At 42.3% G+C, this 12,298-nt stretch overlaps 1 protein-coding gene across 5 annotated transcripts in view; it reads left to right on the plus strand.

The window, feature by feature from the left end:
• Positions 1–12,298, plus strand: part of LOC127617714 (solute carrier family 4 member 11-like) — a 112,161-nt gene that overhangs the window by 35,723 nt on the left and 64,140 nt on the right. For 4 of the 5 annotated variants that reach the window (XM_052089775.1, XM_052089779.1, XM_052089776.1 and 1 more), the window contains exon 2: positions 8,808–8,858. The exons of the other annotated variant lie outside the window; for it this stretch is intronic. In XM_052089775.1, coding sequence (XP_051945735.1) covers positions 8,808–8,858 — 51 coding nt within the window. The remainder of the gene's footprint in view (positions 1–8,807; positions 8,859–12,298) is intronic. 5 annotated transcript variants of the gene reach the window in all.

The following is a 12,298-nucleotide window of genomic DNA, read 5'->3' on the forward strand; positions in this document are numbered from 1 at the left end:
AGTAATAAATGAATCATTGATTTTATATCCCAGTGAGCAAGCCGAAGGTGACTGTGGCAAGGAACACAAAACTCCATAAGATGTTGGTTAATGGAGCAAAATAACTTTGGGAGAAACCAGACTCACTGTGGGGGCAAGTTCCCCTCTGACTAACATCATTAATATAATGTAAATATTACTTATGTATAGTTCAAGTCATGGTTTAAAATGATTAATCTAAGTAAGTGTTAAGGGTCAGTGTTTAAACAAAGATTTTGTATGAACTGTAAGATTAATGACAAATGTCTTTGAAGTCCATCCTAGATTAACTGCAGAAGTTCACATAGATGCAATTGTCCTTGTTAGTTGGCTGATGGAGGCTTTTGTTGGCAATTAATTGATAGTCTATGTATTCCATTTCAAGAGTGTAGTCCATCATTAGACCGAGGTGATGCAGGCTAGATCAGTTAGGTGCATCGCAGTTCAACCTGGCCGGTAATTTTGGTGAGGTCTATCCTAAATCCAAGGTTCAGGCAATGGCATATAAAGTATCCCTGTCTTATGGTTGGAGTTGGCATCAGTTCATCCTCTGAAGTCCATCATAATAGACTGAAGTGATGTTTGGCTGGCACCAGCTGCTATTAGTTATCATCACACAACGACACGTAGCTGTGGAGTCCAACATGAAGCAGGAATGGAGCTGGATCCAGCCGGTTCTGGTTCTGGTCTCAACCGAGGTTGAGACAGGGAAATAAATATAATTATAGTAGCATAGATGTCATTTAATTTATTGCAGAGTTATATAGCTCATGATCGCTGTTTCTGGTTCCGGCAGACCTAACTAAAGCAGCCTAATTGTGAGCTGAAGGATAAATTAGGTGTATGCCTGGCTAAATGAGTCTTTAGTCTAGACTTAAACTGAGGGAGTGTGTCTGCATCTCGAACAGTGTTAGGGAGACTATTCCATAGTTTAGGAACAAATATGAAATATGATCTACCTCCTTTTGATATTCTATTAACTATTAACAGGTCATAATTTACACTAGTTCGAATCCTAGAGCATGCTGAGTGACTCCTAAGCAAACAAATTGGCCCCGGTTGCTAGGAAGGGTCACACGGGGTAACCTCTTCATGGTCGCTATAATGTGGTTTATCCTCGGTGGGGCTAGGGAGGGTAGAGTCACACGGGGTAACCTCCTTGAGGTCGCTATAATGTGGTTTGTCCTCGGTGGGGCTAGGGAGGGTAGAGTCACACGGGGTAACCTCCTTGTGGTCGCTATAATGTGGTTTGTTCCCGATTGGGTGCGTGGATGCCGCGGTGGATGCCGTGAAGCATCAAGTCTCTCTGCAATACATTTTCTACTGGGCTGTAAAGTGCCAGAGCTTCTCCGTGCTTATATCTATATATCTAAATAATCGATAATGAAATTTGTTGTTGATGATTTCCATTATTGATAATAATTGATTCTATTGATTAATTGCTGCAGCCACATTTGACTGTAATGAAAACAAAACTGTGAGGGTTATGAATACAGTATGTTGTTGTGTTGTTGTGCACCTGTTCCACAAAAAATTCTGGTGGCGTGAAAATTTGATGCAACACAGACTTCACTTATACTGTGCGCAACCTTGTTTTCGCTGGTGTCAAATTTCTACCTCCTAAACAGTTAGAAACAACTCCTTAAAATCATGGCATAAGTTGTTTTAGGGTAGTTGACATAACATGGACATAAACCTTTTTTTCTATGCTATATATGATATTTACAATATATGAATCTATTAGGAAAACATTTTTATTCCCCTTTACTCACCCTCATTTTATATTATCATATTATTGTTGGATTCTGGATCACATGTTGTTTTGGTTTTATTGGATCTGAGCGCTGCCTTCGATACAATAGATCATGAAATTCTTCTCAGTCGTCTGGAGTGTTGGGTTGGTGTGCAGAGTATAGCTCTTCAGTGGTTTGCTTCATATTTAAAAGGCAGGACAGTTGCTGTGAATCTGGGAGACTTCTCTTCCACATTGGCCCCTTTAGTTTGTGGTGTCCCTCAGGGGTCGATTTTGGGACCGTTGCTGTTTTCGCTCTACATGCTTCCTTTAAGCAATGTTTTTCGAAAGTATAGCATTTCATATCATTGCTATGCAGACGATCTCCAATTTTATTTTCCTTTGAGGCTAGATAACACCTGTTCGTTGGACAAAGTACAGGAATGTTACAGTGACATTAAACTCTGGCTATCCAGCAGCTTTCTCCAATTGAATGAGAGTAAAACTGAGGTTTTGATTGTAGGCTCTCCCGTCTTATCTTGCTTTCCTGATCATTTGGGATCTTTATCCCTAAAGACTGAGAATCATGTAAAGCGTTTAGGGGTAATCATGGACTCATCACTTAACTTTAAGAAACAGATTGGTGCTGTTGTCAAAGGAAGCTTTTTTAACCTGAGATCAATTGCTAAAGTAAAGCATTTTTTTTTATCTAGTGAGGATTTAGAAATTGTAGTTCATTCTTTTATTACATCTAAGCTTGACTACTGCAATTCTTTATATATCGGTCTCCCCCAGACTCTGCTTGTCCGCCTACAGTTAGTGCAGAATGCAGCGGCAAGGCTTTTAACGAGGTGCTGAAGAGAGAACATATTACTCGGTACTGCAATCCCTACATTGGCTTCCGGTCAAATTTAGGATTGATTTTAAAATTCTCTTGTTTGTTTACAAGACATTGTCAGGCCTTGCCCCGCAGTACATCAGAGATCTTATAGTTCCTTACTCTCCTTTTAGAGTTCTCAGGTCCTCCGATCAACGACTTTTAAAGGTACCTTGTTGTAATTTAAAATCAAAAGGAGATCGTGCTTTTTCCGTGGTAGGTCCCAAACTTTGGAATAGTCTCCCATTCCATGTGAGATCAGCTCCATCGATTACAACTTTTAAGTCTTATTTAAAAACTTACCTATTTTCTTTAGCTTCTGAATAATGTATGTCTGTTTTTTGTTGTATGACTTTCATGTTATTATTCTGTAAAGCACTTTGGGGCAACGTCTGTTGTTTAAAAATGTGCTATATAAATAAAGTTGCTTGCTTGCTTGCTTGCTCATTTAGTTCCAAATGCGTGGAGCATGAACTATTATTTTAAATAGTCCTGCAGTGAGACAAATTCATGTTAAAAGTACAAATAGTCAATTTCCATATACTATCTTAATTATTACTAGTCAGAAAACTGCAAGTATAACAATGATACAGTAATAAAAAATGTTTTTTTAAATAGTTATAGGCTTGATATATAACGTCTAGGTTACGTATGCAACCTCCGTTCCCCGATGGAGGGAACGAGACGGTGTGTCTGAGAAGCGACACTAAGGGTCTCTCTTGAGCGCCGATATATGCCTCTGATCTATGAAAAAAGGCCAATGAGAAGTTGGCAGACGGTATTTGCACACCCCGCCCCCGGACATACGGGTATTTAAGTGGGGCAAATACGGGAGTTCATTCAGGATTTTTCTGAGGAGCCGGAAATGGTCCGGCCACAACAGTGGCTCGGCTCAGCAACGTGGCGGGGAAGACACAACGTCTCGTTCCCTCCATCTGGGAACGGAGGTTACATACGTAACCTAGACGCTCCCCTTCTGTCGCTCTCTCCACATTATGTCAGAGAAGCAACACTAGGGGTTCCACTTCAATCGTGCCATGCACTGAGCCGAGTACGTGAACTGCTGAGACAGAAGCGGGCAGGTATTCTTATGTGCAAACGTGACCAGCTGTATCAGGCTGCACGTACCCTTCTCCAATGCCCCATTAAAGTCATCAGAATCCTTATGGTTACCCTAGTGAGGGGAACAAGGCGATGCTTGCCAACCTGGGAATGGGCCAAGCCTGGCTGGGCCTCTTTTCTCTCTATATTTCTTGCTTAGAGCAATTACGGCCGGGGCCCTTACATGCATTAAGGGAAGTGGGTCTTACCCAGTTTCCTATTCTTTCAGGGGGAGAAGACCCTGCGGAGACCACACCTACCCTGCAGGGGAGTTAAAAGTGGCGAATACATCACATGGCCGTTTAGGACCTATGTGGGAAAGTTGGCGCGGTGGTAGATTCAGCCTCGTAGAGGGGGGGGGGTGCTACAGCACAGTGACCGAGGCAGCTGGAACTGCCTAAGGGAGACACGGGGGTCTGCTCGTGAGGGGACAGTACTGCAGAAATTACACACAGGGGGAGTCCGAACAGGAGGCCTTAACCTGTGGAGCACCTATTCCAGTACAGGGTAGATTGAGTACCCGTTTTGGCTTGGGTCGGCGAGTTCTTCCGCTGAACTGCGGACCCATGAGGGCTAGGGAGGAATCAACCAGAGATCCGAAAGATGGGGTCTCCTGGGAACAAAGGCGCACTATTACCTCGGCTGAGGGAAAGGGCGCTAGGCACAAGCGATTCACCTGACCAAAAGTGTTAGGTGTTGTCCACCCTGCTGCTCTACAGATGTCTGCTAGGGAGGTGCCCCTGGCCAGTGCCCACGAGGACGCGACATTTCTGGTTGAGTGCGCTTGAACCCGCAAGGGGGGGGGCACGGCCTGGGTGTGATAAGCCAATTAAATGGCATCGACAACCCAGTGGGCGAGCCTCTGTTTGGAGACAGCGTTCCCTTTCTGCTGTCCCCCGAAGCAGACAAAGTGCTGCTCAAAACGTCTAGAGCTCTGCGTCCGGTCCAGATAGATATGCAAAACACGTATCGGACACAGCAACGAAAGGGCTGGGTCTGCCGCCATTGTGACGCTCTCCGACGCAGCGGTGATGTCGTCATCCAATGTCGGCGAGCTCGAGGGACCAGACGGTAGGCCGTTAAGTGGACCACACTCATTCCGAGCTTGGGGAAAGCAGGCAAGCGTGCCGGGGAGGTGGGAGGTTTCGAGGGGATTTACATGGCGGAAACGTCCCGTTATTCTCCCCAAATCGTCTTCATCGCGCGCGGCGCCTGCCCCCATCCCGTAGGAAGGATGCGAGGCGCGGGGGCGGCTGAAGTGGAAGAGAAAGCAGAGATCGCAACGCTGTTATGTTCACACTGAAAACATAACGCATTGGAGAGAATGCTCATCCTGAGCTCGGACGGAAACGAGCAAGCGTGCCGGGGAGGCGGGGGGTTTCGAGGGGATTTACCCGGCGAAACGGAGCCCGTCATTATCCCCAGATCGTCTTCGTCGCCCGCGACGCATGCCCCAATCCCGTAGGAAGGAGGCGAGGCACGGGGGGTGGCTGAAGTGGCTTTCTCTCACTACAGGAAAAAGCTGCGACCGCAATGCTGTCATGGCTATGTTCCCGTATTGAAAACATAGACCATTCATAAAAACGTTGCCTGCGTGTGATCGCAACCCAGGTACGCGAGGCAGTTTTTATGACCGTCAGAGGTGGGGAGAAATCAACCGCATCCAGAAACTACACAGGGGCAGAAAAAACTTCTTTAAAAAGAAGCGTCCTGAAAAGGACGTTCGACGCCGCTGTGTTTTGATCTTTTAGAATAACTCTTTCGAGTTGTCTGCGCTGTCGAAGTGCCCAGGGGCAACAATGCAACAGTGCAAGGAAGGAGAAAGCCGCTGTTATGCGCCGTCGAATCCAACAGCATGCAGAGCGTCAGAGGATTAAACAGGAACTGGTGTGTGACTCGCAGCAGACTGCATACACGACCATCGGCTCCGAAGAAATTTTCTGAATGAACTCCCGTATTTGCCCGCTTAAATACCCGTATGTCTGGGGCGGGGTATGCAAATACCGTCTGCCAACTTCTCATTGGCCTTTTTTCATAGATCAGAGGCATATATCAGCGCTCAAGAGAGACCCCTAGTGTCGCTTCTCAGACACAACGTGGAGAGAGCGACAGAAGAGGAATGATGTTTTCTTGCAGTATTTTTGTTTTCTAGACTTTTGTTGGCTAGACTGTTCCACCGGATATGTCTATAAACATTCAGTCTTTGGTGAATGTTCTCAACTTTAAAGAATTATTCTGTTATTATAAAGTACTATATTTCTGTCTTGTTGTAAAACATGAACAAAACCCTCGTTTTACTTGCCATTCTCAGCTGATTGGGGTGTCAAATCAGATTTTTATCAAGAGACAGGCTGTTTCTGCACTGACACAATCAGCTTTTATACATCTTGCAGAATATAATGTAGAGCTGCAACAACTAATCAATAAAATAGATAATTATAGTTAATGGAAATCATCCATAACGAATTTCATTATCAATTAGTTGGATATTTGCAATAATCTCGGTGAAGCTCCCTCAGTGACTTCACTTCACAGACAAGTGAAAAATGTATTGCATTATGAATCTAGCAGAGACACAATGAAGCAGAAAAACAGGACCCAGAGCACAAGGATGCTTTATCAACAATCCAAAGAAGATCATAATAAGCATACAGTTTAATGTGGAGCGGTTGCTGCTTCAGGTGCGTTGACAGAGTGCTTGTGCTGTTTAATGCGCGAGAGTTGTTTCTCTCCAGCGCATCACTTACTGCTATTTTCTATGTTTTATACTGTAATCAATATGAATTGTAATTCAAAATCAGCCGCGTACTTCGCAAAACTGTTTGTTCTTATTACATGCGAGTCTCTGTTAAACTTCACTGAGCAAGCGAGCATGCTTGCGCATCTTCGTCAATTAAACCGATCGCATTGGAGAATGGAAGTGCAATCACTTTGATTAAACTCATGCAACATCATACAGCAGTTTCAGTTTCAATGTAATCAATTGTGCAGCTTTCAGTGATGTCACGCTGATGTCTCAGAGGTCAAAGTGTGCGGTTTAAAGGGTTTTAGATTGTTTCTCATCATGTTAGCACATGTAAAACAGCGTGCACTGGGGTGAGACTTTTCAGCACGAGAGTGAATCTGTACTGCGTTAACAGATGATTGTACTATATTAAATATGTAATACTGAATAAAATATATAATAATGCTAAGGGTGCTGATATTTGTTCGTCCTGATAATGCCAAATGTAACTTCTGATTTCACTAGTAAATTTATACCATGGCAAAACTTTATTTTACTGGATAAGCTTAAACATTTATTTGAAAAGAATAGTTTAGAAACATGTAATAAGTGAAAATACTATTTTAAAAACTTTAATAATAAGATACTTAAATGTATGTAATCAGCGACAGTGTACAAGCATATGTATCAAACATGATTATGTATTTTTCAGCTGGGAAGAATTATTAATATTTCTATTCTCGTGTCACTATTGCCCTATGCTGGGCTGATTTTTGTCCCACTCAATGTCCTATGGATAATTTAACTTAAATGATTAAGAGTTGTTAAGTTTTACAAGTGAAGGAACTGTTTCTAATACTAATAATATATCCAAACCTAACTTTTTTTTTTTCACAATTCAAGCTTTGTTCAAAGTTTTGAGAGAGTATAGAATCATGAATTCAGTAATGTAAATCAATCCAAATCCTTACCACCTTTATCATTTAATTTTTTTTTTAAAAAGGCCCAGCCTCATGTGTTTTTGTGCACTCACTGAAGAGAAATTCAAGACAAGCTTTCTTGTCAGTACGTCTGGCTGATAGAGCTGGGCGATACATTGAATACCCATGATGTAATCATGATGATTTTACTGACAAAATTAAATTAAACAATATCGTGAAAATCAAGCCTTTTATTTGGCCATTAAATGTCATAGAGTGCATCAGTAGACTAATTTCACGATCATTCAGGGCTGTATAATTAATAAAATAAAATAAAAAACATAAAAATGGGAATATGATCATATGTGATTATTTAACTGCCAAAGGCTGCGTTTAAAGACAAATAAAAATGGTCTGTGTGTGCTTCAGAATGAATCGGCGACACGCTGATCAGTGTGCACGTGCGTGGCGGCAGGGGCTTGTGTTTTTAGCGCAGTTCACCGGTATTTGAAGTACTGCAGGTTCAAGCATTCGTGTAATTCCAAACATAAAGTTATTATACAAATCTACAAACTTGGAAGAGTAAAGGAGAGTTTGACAGCGGTTTACAAGATGCGAAATTCAAATGTCAAACAAACATTGCACTTCCCGTTTCATAATAAAAGCTCCAGGTGAAGGTGTATACATTTAACCTTTGAAACCTTTGAAATATTAATTCTACTTGGCTACATTGGATGTTTAGATGAAATGATGGTTCCTCTGATTGAAAAAAAAAAATCATAGCAAAAACAGAATTATAATGATATATATTGAATATTGTAAATTTGCTGAAAAATCTTGAGATATAATTTCTGAAGCCATATCGCCCAGCCCTACTGGCTGATGAATTCTACTCCGTATGACAGAACGGAGATATGTGCAAATTATGCAAGTCTTTTCGGACGGTTTTATTGCGTGTTCATTGTTTTCATACTCTGAGATTAGTACAGTGTGGTATACTTATGGATGCCCTCTGTAGGAATAGTATTTCTCAGTAGAGGGGGATGGGGCTAGAGATGTACTTGACAATTAAGGGAGTTGGAAAGTGGGTAAATAGAAACCTCAGTCACGGCTGACTTCACCTCATAAATATCCCCTTAAACGGTCCACAGGTGTGGCATTGTGTGTGTGCTCCATGTGCATGTGTGATTATATCTGTAAGTTCTGGCTGTGTTTTAGAGTTTTGTGCCCAGCTTAAGGGCATAACTTGTGTTTAAGGGAAATATACAAATATGCATCATATTCAGATGTGGATATGTAAATAAAACCTGTTAGGCAATTTACCTCCCATACTGTTATAATAAGAAACACATATTTACTCATCATGTTTTTTTAAACAGGCACACGCACATTTACACACTCAAACACACTTTTTTTTTTCATTTTGTCTTTCAGAGGCTCCCTCCTCAGGGATAGCCAAGAATGGATACTTTTATCAAGAGATGGGTGAGTAAATGTTTGAAGTTGGTTAGTGTGTTTGTTTGTTTGTTTTAGCACATAGCCGGGAGGAGAGAGTGTGAAGGTCGAGCCGGGAGTTAAACAGAGGAAGAAGGAAACTTCCTGCTGTAATATTTAAAGCATGTTTTCTTCTCAGACTTGCATGAAAATTCTAATTGTATTATTGTGAAGAGCTGGGTAAAAATATAGATTTTCAGATTAAATGCCATCTTCATTTGAACATTCAGGTTATCTATCGATTCTTAAAATCACAAGATTGATCTTTTGCTAATTACAACATACGTGTTCAACCAGGCAGACAACCTCTGGCCAAAAGGAAAATAAAGATGAGAGAGAATCTACACAAATAATGAGAATCTTGATCTCTTTCTATTTCCTCAATATGATACCTGTGCTGTTTGACTTACTGACATGCGGCTTATGTGTGCGCTTATGTGCGTGTGTGCTCTGCGCTTACAGAGTTGCAGTATTGCAGATACGCCTCTAAATGGCAAAATACACTTACAAATACAGTCTTAGTAATGTATTTATGTAGAAACAGTCAATTATGTTTTGAACGCAAACAAAGATTTTTTTGAAGAATATTTAATTAAGCTCTGTATTTTCACACAATCCAAGTGAATGTTGACCAAAATGTTGAATAATGAAAAGCTCATCAAGGCAGCATAAAGGTAATCTATAAGCAATCTAATTCTTTTTGGGTTAGAGCAGCCCAAAATTTTATTCCTTATTTCCTGTACATCTTGCCATTGCAGTCTCTAAGCCCAATCATGATTTTAAGCTCAATTACACTTCCTAGTGCTTGACGCATGCCCAGAGTGCTAGATGGCGCTAGAAATGGAATTGAGCTTGGAATCGTGATCGCCAAGGAGACTGCTGATGTCAAGATTTATAGTGAAAAAAAGGTAAAGTTTTGGTCTGTTCTCACCCAAAACTGGATAAATTGCTTCTGAAGACATGGATTTAGCCACTGAAGTCATATGGATTACTTTTAAGCAGCCTTTATGTGCTTTTTGGGGCTTCAAAGTTCTGTTCACCATTCAGTTGCCTTAGATGAACTTGCAGTGCTGAGTTGTTCTTCTAAAAATCTGCATTTGTGTTCTGCAGAAGAAACAAAGTCGTACAAATTTGGAATGGCATGAGGACGAGTAAATGATGAGAGAATTACAATTTTTGGGTCAACTATTCTTTTAATGTATTATAATTGCTCAGTGAAGAGCAGTAATTTAAGTAGTTGTATTTAACATTTCATTACTATTTTCAATTTCTGAATGCTTGTATACTACACTGTTGTTAAAACCTTAAAGCACATTTGTTCTTAATTTGTATCATTGTTCTGTTGTTTTTATTTATTGTATTGCTTGTAATTTGTTTCATAGTTCTTAGTTTAGTACTGACTGTTCTCTTTCTAACATACGTTCGGTATCTCACAAAGGGGAATGCCTCAGGCATGACCGATTGAGGAAGCACCAATCGACCACGTCTGTCAGAAAAACAGAACAATCACTGTAGCGATCAGGGATTCCCGCCTCTCTCGTATATAGATCGCTGCAGCCAGATGCTGCGCCATTCCCACTCTCTTCCCTGTGAAGTTTGTGGAAGCTGCACTTATCAGACGCATTATTGGATTTATTGCCCAACAGTTTATAGACGAAGCCATGAGTTAACATCGCAAACGCGATAAGTTCAGTCTCACTTTTTGCTGGGTGTTTTCATTCTCGAGAGTGTAAATGACCGCGCGTCAAGGCGAGTTTTCATTGTGTTTATTTTCAGTTTTGATACGATTCATTTCACATCAAAAGAGAACGTTTGGTGCGTTGTTGAGAGTGCCATCTTACACTGCTCTGTGATTATAGACTACCAAGTTTTGGCAAAGTTTAGAGAATGAAGGGGGTGAAAAATGTGGTTTTATGGCCACAGCTACAATACCGGAGAGCACAGGGAAAAGGGACGGATCGTATGTGTGTGTGGCTAGTGGATATCAGTCAAGGACTCACACCCTTGTTGTATATCTTGTTTGGGGTGCCCAAGATGCTTTTTCTAGCCCAGAGTGCTGCCCAATATGTGCCTCTTTCCCCACCAAGTCAAAAGAAAGGATGCTTAGGGTGGCTGTAGCAGGCAACAAGGACCCATGTCTCTCCTTTCAGTCCAAGTTGGAGAGGGCAAAAGAGCCACAAGTGTCCTGTAGCTGGGGTGACATGATGGATAAATGGATCGAATTTTGGGGGTTAGCCCCTCAAGGGGGCTGCTGGGGAGGATGACGATGAATTGTCCCCCCATCTCCTCGAAGATAATGACGAAGAGAAGGATGACGCTATCCTTCCCTCAAATTCAGCCTGCAGAGCGGGAATCATCCCCCACCCCAGTTGATTTGGATCTTTTAGAAGTCTGCCGCAGAGCTGCTGCAAGACTTTCTATAGACTGGCTGTCTCAGCAGGTGGGCCAAGGGGCCGAGAGGGATTTATATGATGGCAAGAGACTGCCATTGTGTCTCACACCCATCCAAACCTGTGTCACCAAGATGAAATGGCACAGGGACAAGCCATTTTCTCACCGTGTGCCCGTGAAGGGATTTGCATGGCTAGATGTACAGGATACATCTAGCTGTGCGAACCGAAGAGCTATCAGTGGCCAATTATCTACTTCCAGGCCACCGAGCAGCATTTTCATCAGCTTGTGCTTTGCTGCCAGGAAAGAATTTGCGCTTCACGACCTCTGTTTTTCAGAAAATATACAAATCATCAGCACTGGCAGTTAGGGCATTTAATGTGACGTCTCTCCTTACAGCCTATCAATCATAGTTACTGGAGGAAATGGGGGATCAGCTGGACTCAGGCACTCCTAACCTAGCACTTTGGGAGGAGATTTGTGTAATCATTGATCTGAATCTCTGCACGCCATGTGGGGTGGTTCAGAGCTGCGGCAGGAGTAGCAGTGTTTAGGGTTTATCAGTGGTGGGTGAGAGGGCGTTATGGCTCAGCTTGTCCAGCCTCTCTAAAAAGGAGAAACTAGACTTTCTGGACACAATGGTCACAGCCATGTGTCAACAGTGTAATCTGAGAAAAGGTTGGAGAGGCGTTTTAGGCTTGTTTACCTAGGAAGCCAGCTGCCCATGCATACCAGCCGACTCGAGTGAACTTCAAGGTGTAATCTGAATACTGTAATCCATGCCCCTGCCTCCTCAGCAGCCTAGCAACATGGCACTACAGCACAAGCCGGCTCAGGCAAAAGGAAAGCAGTCTTTCGCCGTGGCAAAACACCATCCTGCCAACCCCCTTGGGGTCAAGAAGCAGTGGGTGACCTAGAAAAAGGACCCATTCACCACAGGGGGACAGAGAGCAGCACCTAGGGTTTCTGCTCCACACCCTTCAACACTTCTCTTCCTCCCCCAGGGAAATGAAGGAGACTGTTGGTTTTTATTTTACAAT

This window comes from Xyrauchen texanus, chromosome 24 (genome assembly GCF_025860055.1).
Source record: "Xyrauchen texanus isolate HMW12.3.18 chromosome 24, RBS_HiC_50CHRs, whole genome shotgun sequence".
NCBI lineage: Eukaryota > Metazoa > Chordata > Actinopteri > Cypriniformes > Catostomidae > Xyrauchen > Xyrauchen texanus.